At 37.6% G+C, this 21580-nt stretch overlaps 2 protein-coding genes and 1 non-coding gene across 4 annotated transcripts; 1 reads left to right on the top strand and 2 right to left on the bottom strand.

Annotated features, from left to right (window-relative positions):
- The first annotated feature begins 829 nt into the window (after positions 1-829).
- Positions 830-911, top strand: trnas-gcu (transfer RNA serine (anticodon GCU)). Its single transcript has one exon. It is a non-coding gene; the product is annotated as a tRNA-Ser (tRNA).
- Positions 912-1136: 225 nt separating this feature from the next.
- Positions 1137-17022, bottom strand: brox (BRO1 domain and CAAX motif containing). Of its 2 annotated transcripts, none has more exons than XM_077552544.1 (14): positions 16965-17022; positions 9845-9922; positions 9305-9433; positions 8978-9084; positions 8254-8350; positions 6985-7080; positions 6838-6910; positions 6605-6710; positions 5313-5402; positions 5124-5209; positions 4963-5044; positions 3818-3968; positions 3474-3633; positions 1137-2325 (listed from the first exon to the last, which is right to left on the bottom strand). In XM_077552544.1, the coding sequence occupies exons 3-14, from the start codon at positions 9403-9405 to the stop codon at positions 2242-2244; spliced, it is 1233 nt and encodes a 410-aa protein (XP_077408670.1). In that variant the 5' UTR covers positions 9406-9433; positions 9845-9922; positions 16965-17022; the 3' UTR covers positions 1137-2241. The 2 variants fall into 2 exon arrangements, with proteins under 2 accessions (XP_077408670.1, XP_077408669.1); XM_077552543.1 differs by lacking the exon at positions 16965-17022 and adding an exon at positions 13759-13906.
- LOC144039325 (alpha-1,6-mannosyl-glycoprotein 2-beta-N-acetylglucosaminyltransferase) lies at positions 11147-13904 on the bottom strand. The gene is made up of 2 exons (XM_077552542.1): positions 13759-13904; positions 11147-13683 (listed from the first exon to the last, which is right to left on the bottom strand). The coding sequence occupies exon 2, from the start codon at positions 13546-13548 to the stop codon at positions 12292-12294; it is 1257 nt and encodes a 418-aa protein (XP_077408668.1). The 5' UTR covers positions 13549-13683; positions 13759-13904; the 3' UTR covers positions 11147-12291.
- Positions 17023-21580: the final 4558 nt, after the last annotated feature.

Here is a 21580-nt window from a genome sequence, read left to right as displayed (position 1 = left end):
GTCCTGGGAACGCCTTGGGGTCCCGTCGGATGAGCTGGCTGAAGTGGCTGGGGAGAGGGAAGTCTGGGCTTCCCTGCTAAAGCTGCTGCCCCCGTGACCCGACCCCGGATAAGCGGAAGAAGACGGACGGACGGACTATAACTATACTGCCAGCTAGTGAACAATTTAGGTGTTACAGTATATTTACTCGCAATGTCAGTTTTCGGCGAAATTCCACTATAACAAGTTTTGCTTTGAAGTGGATCTTGAATCTTAAGATTTTTTAAAAAATATTTCCTTATAAAATAACAATTTCCTAGAAAAAAAATGTGTAAATAAATACATTTAAAAAACGAATATATATTTTTTTGCAATTCCATATTCCGCCACAAGATGGTAGAAGTTACCCACATATAGATTCACTAAATAAACCAGCTTCATGTTGAGCGGCTGGAAGTACAGTAAAGATCATTCTAAATGTGGCTCCATTTTTTTCCCCACACCACTTTACTTCAGTCAGTGACCGAACTGTCGTCTGTTCAATGCTCCTCGTGAGTTGTTTTAATTTAAATTAATTTCGTGTTTATGGCTGTTTGTTTTAATAAATGTCATAATGTGCGATTGTGTGATTTCGGCTGAAACCTGAACTATTAGACGTGTAGTCCCACGTGCCCTTTATAAACTGGACCGGACCCTTGACCCATTGCCTTGCTTCGGCTTCGTATGGAGGTATACGTGGTCTCTTTGAAGTGTTATCGTAAAAACTCCATGGCAATCTTCTTAATGAAATTTTGCTCGGTTTGACAAAGAATGATCTTTATGTATATTTAGATAATCAAGGAAGGCTCACGACGAGGTGGCCGAGTGGTTAAGGCGATGGACTGCTAATCCATTGTGCTCTGCACGCGTGGGTTCGAATCCCATCCTCGTCGAAAGACCTTTTTATTTTTAAAACGTAACGTAATCAGCTAATCCATTGTACAGTGCACACGCAGTGGGTTCGAATCCAATGATTCTTAAACGTTACCTTTACGCCTTCGTAACAGTGTTCTTTTATATACATTTTATAATGGGCTATGTTGTGTGTTAGTTTCTTAGCAAACATGTTTGCTAAACTGGTTAAATAGTATAAATAAACCAACAAACACATACAGGAAGCAGTTATAACTGATTTAATATTGATTGTAATGCAGTATACATAATTACAACACATACTTTACAATGATTTTAATTGTGATAGTGATCACCCTACTGATGAACAAGTGGATTGATGAAAAATACAAAACAAGCATCAGTCAGTTATTTCTATTTTTTCACTGTTTACCATCTTCTATATGTTGTGAGTAAAATACAGCACAAGTGTAGTATGTTACAGTGTGTACATGATTCAACTAGTTGTGAAATCCAACTGGGAGTCTTAGACGATATGATCATTGTCAGTTACTTGCAGCAGCACATTCTATTTTTAGTTGTCCATTTGCGATTATACTCTTTAAAATATTGGGGGAGAAACACCTTACAGTACAGTGTTAACTATGAACAGCACTTTTTCAGCAATTAAGAGTAAACATGATTAAGGAGTTTATGTAAGGCAATTGTGATGTATCAAGAATAGAAAAAAATATTTGGACAAAAAAAATTGAGTATTGAATACTGTTAGTTTGAAGTTATCTACTACAATATTTATAAAATGAATAAATAAGGAACAATGATTACGAGGACAGAATCCCAAGACTAACCTAGCTTTGTTAATCAATTTTTTCTGTAGTTGTGATCTAACATTATTGTGAACTGTTACACCAAAAATAAACTCAATAAGGGCATTCCACTATGGATTTACATGAAAGTAAAACAAATTATATGACTAAAACCGATTTCTTAGCGTGTATTTGCAAAGGTTGTACAAATGCAAAGTTATATTCTGGAGTAAAATGGATCTTTTGCCATTTTGTTTTGTCACATCTCATTGGGTCAAGACCTCAAACCCTGTGGACCAAAACGCCAGTGCTGCACCATAAAGCCGCGCAAAGCTGAATGACAAAGAGTTGGTTACACTAATGTTTACATAATGAAGCAGTTTCAATCAAATGCCACAAATACTTGGGCTTTATTATGAGATATATGATAACGTGAAGGTAATTGTCTCTGGCAATCGTTAATATCCAAACGCACTAAATATTTCATCATACATAAAAAAAGAAGAGGGTAATTTGTGTGGATATTGGACTCTACTGCAGCATGAGAGGAATGACTCAAACATATTTAAGAAATGGTGCAGCCTGTGTCCTTCTGGGGCTTTAAATCGGGTTCCTTCATTGGTTTCACTTCTTCTTCTTTAGGTTTGACCTGCAGAAAAAGACAATAAACATGATTATTAGAAACAAATGTTGCACACATTTTGTTTTGTTTTTTTAAATGCAATGTTTTCTTATGAACGCAGGTACTGTAGGTGGCGTGGCTCTGTGGTAGAGTGGTCGTCAATGTGGGTTCGATTCCATGCCATTGTGACCACGTCGAAGTATCCTTGAGCCAGTGAAGCTTGCAGCTCTTTGGATGTCCTTCTAAATTCTGTTTTGACTTCTTGGATGAGTCGTGCACACTTGGAAGTAATTCAACATTGCTGGCAGTTTCCACCATTTGTGGATAATGGCTCTGATCATGGACTATTGGAGTTTTAACTCATTCAAACCCAAAAACTTATTCATACATTAAAAAAGATATAGATATTATAGAGCTTACACAGAAGGCTTTGATACAGCTTCTGACATGAAAAGGTCGCTTAAATCAATGGTAGTTATTACAAATAACGGCCAGTAGGTGGCAGCAGAATAAAAGCTCAAAGGAACTTCATTTTCTATTTACAGTACTTGGCTTGTCATGAAAATTGGGTTGATGATTCAAAATGTTCAAGTGTATCACATTAAAGGGACTGCAACATGAAAAATAAACTTTTTGTGGAGCTTTTATCCATGTTAAAATGCTAATTCCTCACCAAAAACATGGCCAAAGTTGTGTTTCCCTCCATTCGCCCCTGTATGAGAAATTCTAGGTTATTCTGCTTTCCAAGCACCAGCCCCTCCCACACCTGAGAAAAAGAGCTGTTGCGCGGTTTGACGTCATTGCGTGCGGCCGCACCCCCGTAACCGCCTCTGCGGACTAAACGCACGCCCAATTTCTCTGAGACCTCCCTCCATGGGATGATGACAAAAGTAGCGAAGCAGCCGGCTCGGACGACGTCAAGAGAGGGGCGCGGCAACCACAGGGGGAGAGGCGGGGTTTTACTGAACCGAGCGTTTGACTTCCGGGTAAGAAAACTAGCCACCGAAATAACTCATATTTCATAAGAAATTCCATCGCGATTGTGTCAAAGGTAAGATTTCATCATTATATGCCTATATTTAACTGTGCTAAGGCCTTAAAACTTTTAACAATATGACAAAAAAATAATAATAATGAAGGAGGCAATTATTTGGATGTTGCAATCGATTTCCTACCTTGTCATTTTTGGCTCCCCTGGTGAGGTCAAAGGTGGCGTAAACTTCAGGAGTACACTGCTCACTGGGGGGCGGCAGCTCGAAGGGGACTGGCTCAACCAGGCCATAGTTTGCCTTTAACTCGAGCTGGGGAGGTTCAGCTGGCACCTTGTGGAAGTATCTGGGGGGTATTAAATCCAAAGGCCATGTCATAAATAAGTGCTTTTGGTTTGAATATGTAGCATAAGTGTCTTTTACAACTTTTTCTGTTGTGACCCACATCACGATAGTTTGTATGTGAATTGTTCACATTACTGTTAATTACAATTAAAGTCTATAAAGAAGATGAAAATCGAGCGTCTCACATGAAGCCATTTTCTCTCTGGCACTTATCCAGTGTGTTCTTAATGAAGCCACCCAATTTGAGGAAGAAAAGCTGCTCAGACGGTTTGGCCGTGGTGCCCGGACCTTTGGTTTGACGATACTCTTTACACAGCTCCTCAGCACGGGAATAAGCTACAAATAAAAATACGATGTCATTTTATTTCAATGAGGAAGTAGGCTAGTAAAGCGAGGATGAGCAAGTATTTGGGCCTGTACAGACACATCTGAGAACCACCAAACCTGCGTAGTGTTAAACAGCAGATACTTTTATCTGACCTAGCTAAACATATACTATGGGTTTATTATACTTAAATTTGTCAAATCCATCCAAACACGGAAATACGTAAGTGTTAACTTAGTAGGCATTTGAATTGTTTCATTACTATAACAAGATTCCATAATTCTAGTTACCTAGAAAAAAAAACATTCAATGGTTAACTGAAATTGTAAATTTAACCTACTCTGTGGTAACATAAAAAAATAATAATCCTAATTTATTCATCCCATTACTTTAAAGGGGAAGTCAACCTTAAACATTTCTTGACAATAATTTGATATATGTGACCTCGCTAATCTAAAAATGACATTCTGATCAATATGACATTTGTTGAATATGAGTTATGCAGCAAAATCCAGCCATTTTTATCCATGTCAGGGGGCGGCCATTTTGCCACTTGCTGTCAACTGAAGATGACATCACAGTTGCTTGCTCAGGGCTCAGGCAACGACCAATCACAGCTCACCTGTTCTCTCAAGCTGAGCTGTGATTGGTTGTTAACTGAGACCCGAGCAACTGTGATGTAATTTCCACTCGACAGCAAGTGGCAAAATGGCCGCCTTCTGATAGTGATAAAAACTGCTGGATTTTGCTGCTTAACTCATATTCCGTTTACACAATATCAAGCAGAATATCATATTTTGACTAATGGGGCTGCAGAGAACATATTGTCAACAAATGTTTAGGGTTGACTTTTTTTTTTTTTTAACTAAACATGAATCACTTCTGCACTTTTGCACTACCTGTCTGACTTCTACAGTAAAACAATGACCTACTGTATAGTTACAAGAATCCATCATTTAGATCAGGCGCTGCGGCTGAGAAAATAATCAAAACCAAGACATGTACCCTTTTCTGCTTCTTGGAGAGATCGTATGGCCTCACCACACTTATCATTGGCCAGCAGTGTCTGTCCATGATAGCAGTACACCTGTAAAAACGCAGCAGCGCATTTAGATGGAACCGCCACAGTGTTGAGGATATGCGATCACACGCGCGAACAAAGTTACATAAGCCATGTAGAAGAAGAACTTCAGCTGGAGATACTTCCTCCATTTGCTGCTGCACTCAGGCTCCAATGTGTTTAGAGTGTGGTCTGGAGACAAGATCAGTGATTTAGTACTGTTGTGAAATGGATACACGGTGCTAACAACTTCGCACGTGACAATTAGAAAGAACTCTGGACTTGAAATGCTCACCAGCTTTCTGATAAAAATTTGCCGTCTCGGATGCCAACGCTGCGACAATTGAGGCATTGTGCTTCAGTTCAATGGCTCTGGCGATTGTCACTGTGGAAAAACAAGAATGTTTGCATTCTCAAATATACGCAGACTGGGGTCAAATTCTCTTTAGTTCATTGCCTCACAGAGAAGAGAACTTGTGAGAAGATGACAAGGAAATACAACATTCTGCCTTAAATGGCATTGGGAGTATGCACACATGTAGAGATGTCAAAATTAATCGACAACTATTTTAATAATCAAGTTATCGTTTGGAGTCATTTTTTAATTTAAAATGGCCCAAATCCTCTGATTTCAGCATATCAATAAGTAATTGTTCACTAATTTCTGTAGTCCTTCATGAAAAAAGACTGACTATCTTCTGTGTTTAATCAAAATTAGACATTTGCAAACATCTGTTTTTACTTAAAAAAAAATGACTGAACTGTTATGCAAATATGAAGTATGAAATAAACAGAAATCACTGGTTAACAAACAGTAATCAGGGGGGGAATGCTTTTGTAATACACTTAAATGCAAAATTAAAATGAATCCGATTAGTCGATTAATCGAATGAATAATCGATTCTAAAAATATTCAAAAGTTATTGCCAGGGTTATAATAGTTGTAGAAGTTTCCTTAAAGTTAGTTTTTATTTTGTTTATTTAATTTAGTTAGTTTTAATTCGTTTTCAGGGCGGCCCTGTTTTAGTTATTTAAAAAATGCTTAGTTTTAGTATTAGTTTTCGTTTAAAAAAACATGCTGTATGCAAAGTTTAATAAAAATACCATGGTAAAATGAAAAAAAGCAATGCCCTTCTTACATAGTGTTGCGTTTTGGCTGAATTAAATGAAAAAGCGGGCAAGGCGAGCCATTGGAGCCAAAGGTCAAACACGGAAAATTCTGAAAAAAATCTGAAGGTGCTTTTCTATTGGCTCCTGCTAGATGGTTTCACTTCTGTGCGGCACACTGTAAGACATCCTTATTCTGGTTAACACTCAAATAAATACTTAAATCAAATTTAAAATAAACCCCAAAGGCTCATGTATTAAATTAATTACCAAAGACGAAAACTAAGGACATTTTCACTATAATTATAGTTTTGGTTAGTTTAACTTTTTTTTTTTTTAAGCATTTTCGTTTTTATTCTGTTAACGAAAATGTTTTTTATTTTTATTTTTGTGTTATTTAGTTAGTTTTAGTTAACCAAAATAACCTTAGTGAGTGACAGCACTACACACATGATTTTCCAACTATGAAAGTAAACATACCTTCTTGAGCTTCTGCCTGAGACTGGATGATGTATGCATCAATCACTCTGGGATCCAAGTCTCTACCTTTTTCTGCAGGGGTGATGAGACGGGGGATGTGATTCTCCTGTTGGAAAAATGTTAAATCATTTTTTATCTATCTATATATATATATTTGCTCAAAATTGCTGACTTGCTGAACAAAAGACATTTTGTGAGATACAGAGTATAAAAAGTCACTACGTATTTGTTACCCTAAGATTTTTGAAGATTCCAGCAGCAACCTTCAGGCTACGGTGAACAACTTTAGCTTCATCCTCTGAGACACTGTGAAAAACATCTCGTGAAATAACTGCAGGTAAACTTTTGTAACATTGAAAGAAAATGACATCAAGGCATACTTTTCTTTTCCAGCAAGTCTCGAGGCGAACTTGGTGTACCAGAGCGCTACGTTGAAGGCCATAGAGACCAGCTCGAAGACTGCATCTTGTTGGGCACTGAGACGACAGCATGGAACAACGTTGGATAAGCATTTTCCAATTTAAATCAGAAGCAATAATTCAATTTTGTTGCACGGACTCCCATTTCAGAAGGTGTTGGTAGAAAATCAATTATCGGCCGGGCCGATTATCGGTGCAAATATTAAGTATTTAGACAAATATCGGCATTAGCCTTTTTACCAATCTGAAGGCCGATAAAGCTGGTATTTCGAACATATTCAGACCATTTTTTCACGGTCTGCGAAGAACTTTTGAAAACTTTGACAAACCCCGATGAAAACCAAAAATTTGCTATGTACGCATGCATTTGACGCACAGTGAGATACAGAAACGTTTCATTTATGGATCTATTTAAAGTTCCCTTTAATAAATAATGATGCTGACACTGGAACTCCATACACTTTCTATTTAAAAAGAAAGAAAAGAAAAAAAAGTTTAAATAAAGAAATGTTAAAATTTGGGAAAAATGTATTTACAGTAGAAAACTTTAGGAAACTATTTACTTGTTTAGTATTTCATTTAGCGTAACACATGCTGATGACCTGTGGAAGCTCCCTGCAATTTTTGTTAATTTTTTTAAACAAATATTTTAATATAAAAAATTGAAAGAAAACGTTTTTTTGACACAAATATTTTCTCTTCTGCTGCAAATGAATATCGGCTTGAAATATTGGTTACCGTCCTACTTGACTACTAATAATCGGTATCAGCTATGAAAAAGAAACATCGGTCTGGGCTGAAAATGAGACCCAGTCCGGCCCTGGGTACAACAGTAGTGAGGTACAGTATGAGGGTTTTTCCTGGCTCAAATTGAGGCAGAGGTGGTATTATCCTGACTATGATGGGTGACTACCGATACTTATTTTAATGTATTGGTACTTACGGCGGTGACCGATACCATGATCGGCCACCGTCCTACGCCATGACGTGCCTGTATTCTGTAAATTCAACTGACTCGCTTTAATTTTTTTACAGGCAACATATAATAATTCCATGTTTCAATAATAAGAATAATAGTTCCAATAAGAATATGACTATTATCATGTTAAAGCGTTCATTCATTATCAGTCACTTAGGCTGGAGGTGGCCGCCTCTGAATTTTGTACACAGGAAAAACCCTGAGTATGTCACTGTAATGCGAGTGGAAAAGCTTATTATAACAATCCATACCTTGGTGTGTTCCCTTGTAAAGTATCCGTCCATTTGAAGTTCTGAATATACCTCATCTTGTTGTCCTGTGTCGTTCCATCCAAGGATACAATAAAGCCTGTTAAATAAACCACAGTAAAAAAAATAAAAAAAAGACCACCAACAAATTCAGAATTTATATTTATAAATTAAGTGGAATGTTAGAGGCATGGGTTTACGATAGCGTACAAGTATGAAACATGTTTAGTGGGTGATATGATTGAGCATTTTCATATTTCCTCAGATAGGTGCCATTTATTTACTCAAATGCTGACAGCACCAACAATTTATTTGGAAAAGGCTTCACATGACGAGTTCAGTCAATAATGCAGTGTATTTAGGGACGTAACTAATTGTTCGCTGTACATGTTTGAACAGTGCTACAAGACGATTCAAGTTTGCACTTGCTGTTTAGGTTGTAAGACCATGCTGATGTGTATCTTTTGTCAATTAATTTCAAATCAGTTCTCAAGAATTGGATTGACCCCCCCCCCCCTAAATTTAGCATGACATCTGGCTGCATGCTTGAGGATGCTCCAAGATATCAAGACAACGAAGTCTAGCCACTAATAAAGGTATCTATTACAACAGAGGTCACAATTTGAGCAAGCAATACTGTACACGGCAGTTAGATTATATGGTCAATAGTGGCGCACATTCCATTCCCACAACATTTTAGTGATATTGTGTGACTGTAGCAACTGACATTGCAGGAGGGAGAAGTATGCATCTGTGGCACTTTTCATGATCTCTGCGTTGCAGGTGACATCTGTGAACATTTCCAGCAACCTTGCCCTTGTTGTCCTGAGGTCACTGCATTTGTAAACAAAATAAGCAGTCATTAGATGGTGTTCTATAGTTGATTGGAAACCATGTGATAGATTGATAGAACATTTCTTTGGCTAAAGGACATTAATCGAGACAACATACTGTACAATTTGAGATACAATAAACATCCAATGTTTGGTCATGATAATAAATATCAAAGTCTAAATCTGATTACACTATCATGAATGTATCAACATAGACATACTTGCAGATTTTATTGGCAGCGGGGCTCCCTGCAACGCCATAAAAATTAAAGGACACAGGCGCTGTAGCCTTCAGAGGGTTACGGTGAAACCAGTGTGCCATCTCCTGGGTGAAGGCACGCCTATAATGGCTGCAACAGTCAACATGACAACATGTTCATCTATGAGTTACGTATTAATATCAGATCGGGGAAATTTTGGGCATGACGTGTTCATTCCAGTGGATAGCGTGCGCAAGCTAATAGCTAGCAGTTAACCGATGTGCTACGATGCTAACTCGCTGTTACTGAAAGACGACAGAAAAACAAACACAACACAAAAAAAATGTATATTTGCTGCTCAAAGTATATACACTAGAGCTAAATTGTTTTTCACATCGCGTCGGTGTCTTAAAAAGAAACGATTATGAGTACGTAAGCTGCAAAGAACAGCTATCGGCTAATATTAACGCTGCAGTAATATGAGTAATTATAGAAATGTGCCGACCGATTCTTCACATCACTAATATGTAATACTATACGTCTAAAATGGGTTAAACTTACCAATCCTTGTGACTTTGTTTTTGATGTGACGGAAAGTCCGACGTTACAAGTTACTTCCGGAAATAAACAGGGACTGAACTGTAACCAATGAGAACATACTGTTTAGTCATATGACAACAATCCGGAAATTACTTCAACCTGCTTGTCAGGCTGCAGTACACGATAAATATGCGTGTGACAAAGCTAGACATACCATTGCAATTATTCTAAAATATATAAATACAGGATCTGTACATAAGTGTTTGTCCTTTGGGATCAATCTTACGTTAAATGACAGTTACACAAAATGAGAATTTGCAAATCGGATCCTTCCCAATTTTCAAATATTTCTTGTAATAATAATAATAATAATAATGAGGCATTAGATTTATATAGCACTTAAATGTAATCTGTACATAAATACCCATAAGAAAATTATTATGCTGCAATACCTTGGTGAATTATCCCTACAGTATAGATCTTGAATGAAAGTTTGTACCTTATATTGTTACTGCTTTCTTTGATTTGTTTTATTCCCTAAAATACACCTCCTGATGATCATACACTACTATTGTTTGCAGATTTTTTATGTATGTTCATGCCAAAACCTTTTCAAGCCTGTAATGGCTATTTGAATGTCCTGCCAATCGTCAAGTCTTCGGGCGGGAAAAACTGTGCCTGGGGTGTTAATGGATAAATTTGCCACAGCGGGCAAGTTCTAAATGGCTAGCTCACGACACATTTGGGGAAACAGAATTTTAAAAACGCTTTTACTTGGTTGTTTCACACTTGGTGGGCAGACAGACACTCAGTAAACACAACTATTTGTATAGAGTATAATAAGTAAATTTTTCCAAATGTTCGCTTTTCACACAGATTTTTCTTTTTCCTTTTTTTTTTTTAAGTGAAGTCAATTCATTAATCTATGCAGCCCCACTTGTTAAAACACGGCATTCTAATTAATTTTGCATTTGTGAAAAATAATTTTTGGTTTATCCATAAGGAGCGGCCATTTTGCCACCTGCTACCGACTTAAAATGACACCACATTTGCTCAGGGCTCAGGTTAACCACCAATTGCGGCTCAGCTTCAGAAAACAGGTGAGCTGTGATTGGTTGTTACCTGAGCAACTGTTATGTCATTTTCAGTAGACAGCAAGTGGCAAAATGGCCGCCCCCAAGAAGAATACCGTGTGTAGACTAGTGGGGCCACATACGACATAATCCCCTTTCAAGTAAAAAAAATAAAATTAAAAATTGCATCAACTAACACTACATTATTTGTTAAGTCCTCATAAGATAAAAGTGCTTTATCACAGGTAAATAAGGAAAATATATATTTTTATTTTTTCCCATTTTGAAAAAACATTGATCAACAATAAACATTTATTAAAAGTAATGATCAGAATAGCCAGATAACCAAGACAACAACAAAATCACATTATCAATATCCTGCCACCAACACGAGAATCAAGAAATCTATTAGCACATCAACATCAAAGATTTACAGGATGCCTCGTGTTGCAGAGGAATGATTCAGAAGAGTTTACAGTCTAAAGATGCACTATTATCAATATACCATTTTTGGTTACTGACTGCATTAGCAATATGTCACTGGCAATTTCAAATAATTATTAAAATGTGTTTGTTTTTTAAAAACAAACACATTCATTCCACCCTCCTTTTCGAATTTATGACTAATATGCTTTGTTGACACTAGGCTGACACACAAAGGAACAATCAAAAAGCACTACTGGTCAAACAAAACTCAGATACTTAATAGAACTGTATTAAACTTCAGTTTTAAAACACTAATTCACATGAAGACATTTTCACTTTTGTTTGTATTACAAATGTGCATTTTGGGATCAAGATTCCAAAAGGACACATTTCTCCTGTTTCAAAAGCAAACATCCAGGGGAAGGAAAAAAAATAAATCAATAAACCAAACTCTATCTATCACAGAAGGGAGCGAACAGGTCCAATGAACAAACCAGACTAAAGTCTGCTCACGTTAACTTTCATTATGTGCATCAGTTTAACATTTCCATACCTTCCACGTGCAGCTTTAACGGCACTTGAAATTGTACCATGGAAAGCACACATACAAAAAACAAAAAAAATCATACATGTAGTGCAATACATGACAGACTTGTGTAAAACATGCTGTCAATCATGGGGAAAATAAATGGTCATGGCAATTCTATGGCTTAAAAGAGCTAACGTATCCATCCATCTTGTACTGCTTATCCTCACAGGGTTTGCGGGTAACTGGAGCTGTTGACTTGGGGTAAGAGGCGGAGTTCACGTTGGTCTTGATGCATGCCATTTACAGATGAAATGTATCAATGTATCAGTCTTTGGCAAAAATGCATACATGCTTGAAATTGATTTGCTTTGGAATGTGTATGTTTGAAAAATGTGCCGAATTGACTTTTTTTTTTTTACCTTGTTACATAAAGGCACAGTTTAAAGCCGTATGGCGTAGTTAGTGCATAGAATATGATCTCGGATATCTCCCCACCCACCATTCTTCATGTGGTCCTTGTGTTGAACTGCTTCAGAAGAAGTAAGGACAAGAGAAGAAGGGAAAAGGCCATCTTTAGCTTTCGCAAGTGCCTCCTCAATCTTTTGTGAGGCCCATTCTGGTCTGCAGTTCTGCTTCTGGTGCAGCCCGCAGTCACCGGTGTGAAGAACCCGAGAGCCCTGAGCCACAAGCACTTTGATAGGCTTGGAAATGCAGGTGCCAGAAAGGTGCTGCAGCGTCCAGTCCCAGTTGTAATCATCATACGTGCAGAAGTCACTGCTGCAGGCCATCATCTTGTAGTACACCTCTCTGGAGATGGCCATGCCTATGTTGTGTTTTGTGGACATCCACCCAGTGGTCAGAACCTTGTTAGACAGTGTGGGGAAGCCAGTGAAGTCATTATGGTTTCCCAAAGCCAGCATATCACAATCCTGGCAGCTGTTCTTTATGTACTCGACCATTGATTGATATAAATGGAAAAAGTCTGGTAAAATATAGTTGTCCTCCTCCAGAAATATTACAAATCCGCCATAGCCTTGCATTGCTTGCACTCGCTCCCACACAAAGTGCAATTTCCACCACCAGTGATGTTTGGTTTGAGTGACGGAGGCTTCTCTGTAGTGTTTGTAAAAGTCCGGGTGCTGTGCATTGAGGCATCCTGTTTTGATGGCATTGTCTTTGGATATGTCCCGCGGGCAGTCCCGTGGATCCTGCCCAGGAAACTCAGTGGGATACAGCTGAGTGCTGAAAGGGAAATAAATTTGCAGTACCTTGCAGAAAGTGATCCCTTGCACAATGCCGTTGATTTCCTCTGAAAAATAGTCATGGCTGAAGATGAGGAGGATGCTGTGGACCTCTGAAGCTTTCTCCAGAGACTTGATGAGAAGTTGGAGGTATTCCGGTCTGTTGTGGACCTGCACGACCAGCACCAGCTGGGGCTCCCCTGGAAACCGCTCAGCATTTAAAACATGTTGCTTGTAGTTGGCAGTGTAGACGGATTGCCTCAGCCCGGACAGTGACCCAGAAAAGTCAAACTTGACTGTACCGCTTGAGCGTGTGCCCGGATTAGCTTGATTATTCACGTCACTTGTGCCGTTCTCTGAAACTGACAGCACACGTGTGGAAACCAAAAGGGTCCAAACCACAAAGGAAACACCCAGAAGCACCAGCAGATTCTTTTTAGCCAGCCGAAACCTCATTTTGGAAAGGTCAAAAGAGCAACCTTTGGTCAACAACAGCTCACATTATCTAGAAAGTTCTCCTGTGTTGATTTAAATGACTGCTTAACTTCTCTCTCGCTAGCTGCCACACGCGTTGCTTTTTTTTTTTTATGCCTGTAAGGAGAAAGGAAGTGAATCAAAATATTTTTAACAAAAGTTTGTGTCAAAAGTTAGCTTGTCTTGACTTACCCCAGCTGCTGTGTAACTTGACAGGGTGCACTGCTCGTAACAGGAAGAGAGAAGTCTGACGGGGGTGTTTCATCTTCCTCAACTCCACAACTCATTGACTGCTGACGTGTACAATGTGGCAAAGCGTCCAGTAGTGAAAAAGTTCCGCCCCTGTCTTGCAGGCTGCAAGAAAGACCCCTCCTCCTCTAAGCGTCACAGAGAGTGAGCGGCTGCTGGACGAATCATACTTGCAGTGTTGTACGTAATATGAGAAGCAGACTCATAGATCTGGCTCTGTTTGACAGTCAACAAAGGGAGGGGCCGGGCATTGCTAGTTTATATATATATATATATATATATATATATATATATAGCATATATAGCATATATAAGCATTAACTTAATTAATTAATTACAAAAAAATAGCGCATTAATCATGTATTAGCGCAGATTATCCACACTATTAATTTTGATCCTTTATCCTTTAGCTGACAGCGGATGGTTAAGTTAAAGGTAGCACAGGTTGTGTTTGAGCAATAAACATAACTACATGCAATAAAGTAAAGCATTCAATAAATGATAGCTTATGACATTCAGAATATTTGTTCATGTCAAAATATTGGCGTAATTATTTTTCCCGTTTTAAATTATGCAAGTAATTAACTGATTAGGAAAAAGAGTGTGTGCAGTGGATCAAATAATGTTGAAGACGTCCCCATATCATTAAATGTAGATAGAATTAACATATAACATGTGCTCTTTAAATTTGGCGGGCAAAAAATGTTGATAAAAAGCCTTTTTTAAATTAAGCGATTAATTGTAATTAATCAAAATTCTAAGATGTGATTAATCTGTTTAAAAGATGTAATCGTTTGACAGCTCTTTATATATATATATATATATATATATATATATATATATATATATATATATATATATATATATTATACCTTCATCCATCCATTTTCTATACAGCTTAACCTGTTCAGTCATTGTAGCTGGTGTCGATCCCAACTAACTTAAGGCAAAAGCCGGTAGACACCCTAGACTGGCAGCCAATTGTCGGCCATTAGGCTACATATATTCTATTTATGCATTTTATATTGCCAGTACAGAACAGCTCAAATTTATTCCACCTGACACTGAGCGCGTAGTGGGTAAACCCTGACTGGTCGTCTGTCAATCGAGGGCACATAAATCTTTTACGCTGGAATTCAGGCAGAGTTTTCATTCAACCATCAAAAAAAATTACATGCATGTTTTAGAAATAGCTGGAGACCTAACCCCAGAGTTGTTTATATCTAAAAAAAAAAAAAAAAGAAAAAGAAAAGAAACAAAAAAGTGGGTAAACATGCTTTTAGGTATTAGTGTTGTAGTCATTACCACACCAACCGAGACCAAGATATTATCGAGACTAGAGAGCGTCCCGACCGAGACAAGACCAAGACTGTATAGGAGTCATTGATGGATACGTTTGTCCAATCATGCCCATTTTATGAAATATCATATGCGACCAAAAAGAAATAACCAATTTAAGACTTTTACTTTGAAATACATTTAAAGACAGGAAATTGTATCATCCACAAGACAGTGAACCCAGCAGCTATCAGGTTTGTAATGTCTCATAACTTTGTTAAAAAAAAAAAAAAGAAGGGCCACTTTTAGCATAGATGCATGTCCTAAATTATAGATGTTCTAATTTGTGGATAATAGTAAGATTGTAAATAATAGTAAAAAATAATAAAGAATAAATATTGTATGTATATTTATAATAATTATGCTTGTTCTGATGAAATCCGTATCTGTCAATGACCCATATGTCAAAGAGAGACATGACCATACATTTTTTTAATTTAACTGCCATGTTGTTTTCAAAATAGTACAACAAATCAAATCCAAGCAAATTTGTTGTTTCTAGGGATGGGTGAAACCAGGTAGTATTGGTAGCAGAGGTTTAATGGAGCCGTATCCTGGCACGTTTGACCTAGGACTATGACAATTTGGGGATGGGGGCTTGCAAAAGGTCAATTGGGAGGCACGCTTATCACACAAAGATGTACAAAAAAGTGTTGGTCACCATACCCTAAAATGTACAGGAAGTGAGGTATGAGTACCGGTATTTGAATGTCCGATTTTGGCACATTTTCACACATTTACATGGGTCATACTTTTATGCCTTGTAGAGATTTCATCCGATTGACTTCAACAATGGTCACATCTCAAGATTTGGGACATTAAAGAGGGTAAAAATCTGGAATTTGTATTGACGGCAGTGGGGCATCACATTTTGCATTTCATAATTCTCTTGCCACAAAAGAGGAAATGCTCCAAATAATCTCAAACTTCATGTGTAGATTAATTGTCATCTTTACGTTTTAGTACACAACTTGATTCAGATGACCTGCTCTTCTCAAAATTTCACAAATTTGATGAGAGTACAGGCTCCAAGACAGCTAGCGAGTTTATTCTTCCTAGCACGACCACTTGTGTCCAAAACCCAGTGGAAAAAAATAATAATAATTAAAGATCACTTTGGTGTTTCCTACAGCCAGAAGGCTCCAGAGCACCACACAGCCAAGCCATGCTCAAAGGACAGTAGTGAAAAGCCGACCTGTTTAGAGGCAAGATTGGTTGGTCTAGTTTGACTGGTTTAGTTGTGTATAAACTGAACGCACAGTAAAACAGGAACTCGAGCTGTTTGCCATTGTTTTGACATGTACTGCACACATTTCTGAACTGGATTTTGTGGGAAATGAATTTAGAAAAAAAATAGCCAAGATTAGTAATTGGAGGTATAATTGACAAGTCATAATGTATTTTCAGTCTAATACATTTATGTACTCATTTTTTGTCAACTTTATGTCACCGCTTGCAATACAGATATACAGCAACCACTTTTTGGCAGAGTTTCTTCAACATTCCAAAAGCATGCATTTCACAATGTTCAATATACTGTAAATAATCATTTGACCATTTAGAAAGTCTGTCATTCCAAATGTTCCATTTGTTTATGTTGACCACTGTCAGTTAACTGAAGACTACATTTAATGCTCGAATGTTAGTGTCCCAGTGATTGACTGACACCCAGTGACTTTGGCTCTATATTCTGTAGCTAACTTTCAACTATCAAAATGGGAACAACAGAGTGATAAACATAAGTGCAATTAAATAGGTGAAAAATGAAGAACAGTCTATCTTGGATACCAAGGTTGAGTTTCAGGACTTACTTTTCCTTGCTTTGTTTTTGAAGCTGTGCTCTTAAAGTCTCAGAGTGAAGTAGTTTCTTTGAAGACTTAGCCTAATTCTATGTTGCTTTGTTTAAATTAGGGATGGGACGGACAACACTGGAGTGTGTGTATCGCTTTAAGAAAAAATCATGTCCGATGCAGGAAGTGTGTTGTTTGTGCCGCACTAAATTGTGTTTATAAGGAAACAAACTGCATTGACATGTTGTGGGTTTGTTGGATGGGGATAAAATGAAACTGTTCTGTACCTGTGCCTGTTGGATTTTTTTCTTTGCTTCTACTTATGGATCGTTTTCACAATCAAGTCTAGAAAAATCTTTTGATGACAAATAATTAATCTTTTCCTCTTTTGGGCATTGTTTACTGTTAGTTTTTGATTAAATGTTTCTACCATTTTCTAGTAAGAAGTTTGATTTCTTATAAGATAACTACCATACATAAATTACACCTTTTATCTCAGAATTACAGTGCAGACAAATTTGCTATATTTTACATGCTAACACATTTAAGTATTTATACAAACTTATATTATATTATATTTTGAACCCTTCTCACAAATAACTTTATTCAGCAAACAAATGGAGCAAATGAAATTATGCAAAGATGATATCAAATTTTAAGTGAAACACTAGCAAGTGAGATTTAATATTCATTCAGAGCGTGATAATATCTCCGGTGCTCTTGAGTGGAGGAATCAACACAAAACTTAAACAAAAAAACAACAACAGGAGACTGAGGCACTCAAAGTAATTCTGATGAAGTGGTCTTTATTTTAACATGGCAAGTTGATTAAAATATTTCTTACATGTTCCGGCTTTTGTATGCCTTAATCAGGGCAAGTAGTCTTTAATCAACAGACAATTGTTACAGTCAACTGGCCATGTTAAAATAAAGGCATTTGAGTGCCTCAGTCTCCAGTCAAAAAGAAAAGAAAAAAAGATTATTATTATTATTTTACAGGCTTACCGATATGTTAGGTTTACAGCATGCAAGTTTTTTCCTAACCTCACAAGTTAGATTGATAATTGTGAGTCACTTTGCTCGCCTCCTCCAGTCTGAGCGACTGATATCGCTCAACACAGCGCTCTGCTCCAACTATGCTGATTGAGCTCGGCAGCAACGTATTTTAACTGCAAATGCAAATGGTGGCGCTATATCAACAGCAGTGCACTGAAAAGACCTGAAGCAAAAACCGAAGAAGAAACTTTTTTTTAATATTGTACCGAAGAAGAAACAGATCACAGAGCAAACGTTGCACAGGCCCATTTACTGGTTGCGACAACTTGCGCTCCAGCCATAGCTAAAGTCATAAAAACACTGTATATACAATAAACATAATTTTTTTTTTACAACAACGCTGAACTATATTTACAATTTAATATGTTGTAGTGGATGAATTTTTAATGATTGTAGTAAAAAATAATAATAATTGTGGGACGCGGCCATGGCTCCAGCTTCGGGTATGGCAGCTTTAATGACCGCAGGAAGCCTTTAGCTGCCCCGTGAGTGAGGACGACTAGCCGTTGACTGAGATATGGCCATAATGAATGAGACTGTGATGGTGTGTTCCATTTGAGCACTCGTGGTGAGCTTCACGTGCTTGTAGCAAAACATTTTTGTAGTCTGTATATATATATTGTGCATTTTTGACAATGACGCTGGCTGGTTGTCGGGCGTCTGGTTGTCTTGCTGGTAAAGCTGGACATTTTTTTCATCTATACGTGAAAGCTTCTCTGCATTTGATGGCCTTTACTTTAAAAAGAACCCTGACTGTCATGACAAGTGTGCTCTATATAATTTATTTGGTTGTTACTAACATAACTTTGAGATTCTTTTTCTTTTAAATCGTTTCCAGTTTAATATTTTTTTTTATAAACTTTATTTGGACGTACGTGGTTATTTATGTCGCAACGCATTCATGCGTAGTGATGTAGAATGCCTATAAAGAAAGCAAGTTAAGCCTCGTAGCGTTCCTAAAGGGACGATCAAAACTTTTTGGGTGAATGACCAGAGTACCGCGTGGGGAAGGGTGACTCTACCAATCACATGTTGCTTCTTTAGGAAAGCTACAAGGCTTATTTTTGAAAAATGAATCTCATAGTTTTATTAGTAACAACCAAATAAATAATATAGAGCAAACTTGTCATGACGGTCGGGGTTAGTTCTAAAATGTCGCCACATCATGCAACGGAAATTCATATTTTTGAATCTATAATATGTAAAAAAACAAACAGTGGCCGATACATCCCACTCGTGAAATGTTACGGCAGAAACGTTTTCATGAATGAATGCTTTAACATGATAATAGTCATATTCTCATTGGAACTTTTCTTTGTATTACAGTATTATTATTGGAACATGGAAGTATTATATGTTGCCTGTAAAAAATGATGGTCAGGATTAGGGATATTCGATACCACTTTTTTTCAGACCGATAATCAACCCTTGAGTAGTCACCGATACTGATACCAATTACCGATACCACTAGTAAATAAAATTCCCCACCCAAAAATGACAGACAATTTTAAAGAAAGACCTATGTACCCCAATATATTATTTTTCCTTAACATTGCATGAAATTAATGGCAACTTTGTATTCATATAATTTCTAATTTCTAGTAAAACTTCATTGCTGCGAGTACCGATACCTTAAAATAAGACATTGGCACCAATACCGATACCTGACATCATAGTCAGGATGGTACCACCTCTGGACTCAATTTGAACCAGGAAAAACCCTGCGAATACTTCAAGCTGATTGGACAATGCGCCATCTTGTGTCGTTTTTGGTCTTGTCTTAGGAAAAACAAAAAAAGCACAAACATCTTTACCAGATAAAAAGGCACACTGTTCAACATTCAACAAGGAAACAATGAGTAATTCTGTGTGAACACAATTAATTGCAGCGTCCATTCGTCTGTTGGGTTTGTTCCCCCCAACAGAACAAAAACAAAAACAAAGTGCGCATTCACAGTCAATACCATTCTGACATGTCAAGGAAGCTGAAACATACTCAGCGTAACGCGCTAAACCTAACTTCAAAATAAAGTTTACCAAATACAGTAATACATTGACGGCAATGCAAATAGCCTTAGTATTCTTTTACTCTGATCCCTTTAACAATGAATTAAAAGATTTTTAGATTCACCATACAGCAAAGTCAAATTTGACCCAACAGCATAGTCAAATTTGGCCCAGCGACGAAGTCAGAGTTGACCCATTTTGGAATCAATTATGGTAACCCAACACACCTGGTCACGCCCATAATCCAGCCCCACGGATCTAAAATAACTACTGGCTGGGTCGGTACAACTTTAGGAATGTGTTGGGTTACCCAAATAACCCAATTTGGGTCAAATTTAATTTATGAGTATGCATAAAATACCCTCATAGAGAAGGTTATTATACCATCCAAATTGAGTTAGCAAACAAACGTTGGCAGCAATAATGCACTCTAAACATGAATAGAACCATATAAACATACAAATAGTTATATAAATCGCATTGTAGTTAATGAACATACTAAAATTAAAATGCATGCCATTTACTTCCTGATGTTAGAACGGCCACAAGAGGGTGCCAGTCTCCATCTAATGTTAAGATATCTGTTGGAACCGCCTCCCAGTGGTGTAGTGGTCCCTGAAGAAGTGGGTCTACCGTCTACTTTAATTTTACAAGAAAAATACGCCATTCATTCTTGCTCACAATAATAACATTATCATAACTTGATTAAGATCAGTTTGTAGTCATTATTGGTAACACAAGCAGCCCGAATCAATGTAAAATGTATTTTCTCATGAGACAAAGATGCAGTGTAAATAATGTTGAAAAACAATTATTAGTGATGAATATGAACAAAAATAGTGAAAAACAGTCACTATTAGACCTCAATATTATACTAGGCAGAATCTTAAAGTATTTGCTACCATTCTTGTTTTAACTTACTTTAAAATCAACTACCAACCGAGCTACTATGAAATTAAACTATCATGTAGGTTAGTGTGTAACTGGTGGCGCCAGTCCCGGGGATCGAACCCACAAGCTAAAGCTCTTCCGTTGGCACGACCCACTCTACTCTGCTACCAGCCAATTAAGAGGCAGAAGAGGTTGAGTCATGGCTTCATCATTGAGTAAAAAATGGGTAATCTGGCTCACAGTATGTTACTGAACGGTGCACATCAGTGGTTAGAAATAGGTATACGCAATGCGGACTGAAATGGAAGTGGGTGTACACCGTATACCCGCGTATACCCTGGACTACATTCTGTAATGTCTAATCTGTATGTATAGTATCGTTTTTACAGTAGTCTGGTCGCGAGATGGGAGGAGTAAAATGGCCGCCCTGTCGCTTCAACGGCTAGCACGGTTGTGTATGGGCTGTCGGCTATCCAGTAGTATATACAGATCAGCGAGACGAACACAGGAGAAGCGAAAATGGCGGGTGATTCCAGTACAACATCACGCAAAATATTTTGCTGTAAAATCTAAGGAGGTTGCGCAAAACAACTACGACACGGCTATCCGCCATTGTTGACAGACCGGCGGTTCGCGCGCAGTCACGCGAGAATTGAAGCATATGTTATCAAACTGGAGGAGTA

Source organism: Vanacampus margaritifer, chromosome 19, assembly GCF_051991255.1.
Source record: "Vanacampus margaritifer isolate UIUO_Vmar chromosome 19, RoL_Vmar_1.0, whole genome shotgun sequence".
Classification (NCBI taxonomy): domain Eukaryota; kingdom Metazoa; phylum Chordata; class Actinopteri; order Syngnathiformes; family Syngnathidae; genus Vanacampus; species Vanacampus margaritifer.
This window is presented reverse-complemented; position numbering and strand designations above follow the sequence as displayed.

Excerpts from the sequence above, each read along its gene's own strand:
- brox (XM_077552544.1), bottom strand. The coding sequence starts at position 9,405 with ATGGCACACTGGTTTCACCGTAACCCTCTGAAGGCTACAGCGCCTGTG. Across the intron at positions 7,081-8,253 it reads TTACAAGGGAACACACCAAG|TGCCCAACAAGATGCAGTCT; the intron begins GTATGGATTGTT and ends CTGTCGTCTCAG. Across the intron at positions 2,326-3,473 it reads GGGGAGCCAAAAATGACAAG|GTCAAACCTAAAGAAGAAGA; the intron begins GTAGGAAATCGA and ends CTTTTTCTGCAG.
- LOC144039325 (XM_077552542.1), bottom strand. The coding sequence starts at position 13,548 with ATGAGGTTTCGGCTGGCTAAAAAGAATCTGCTGGTGCTTCTGGGTGTT.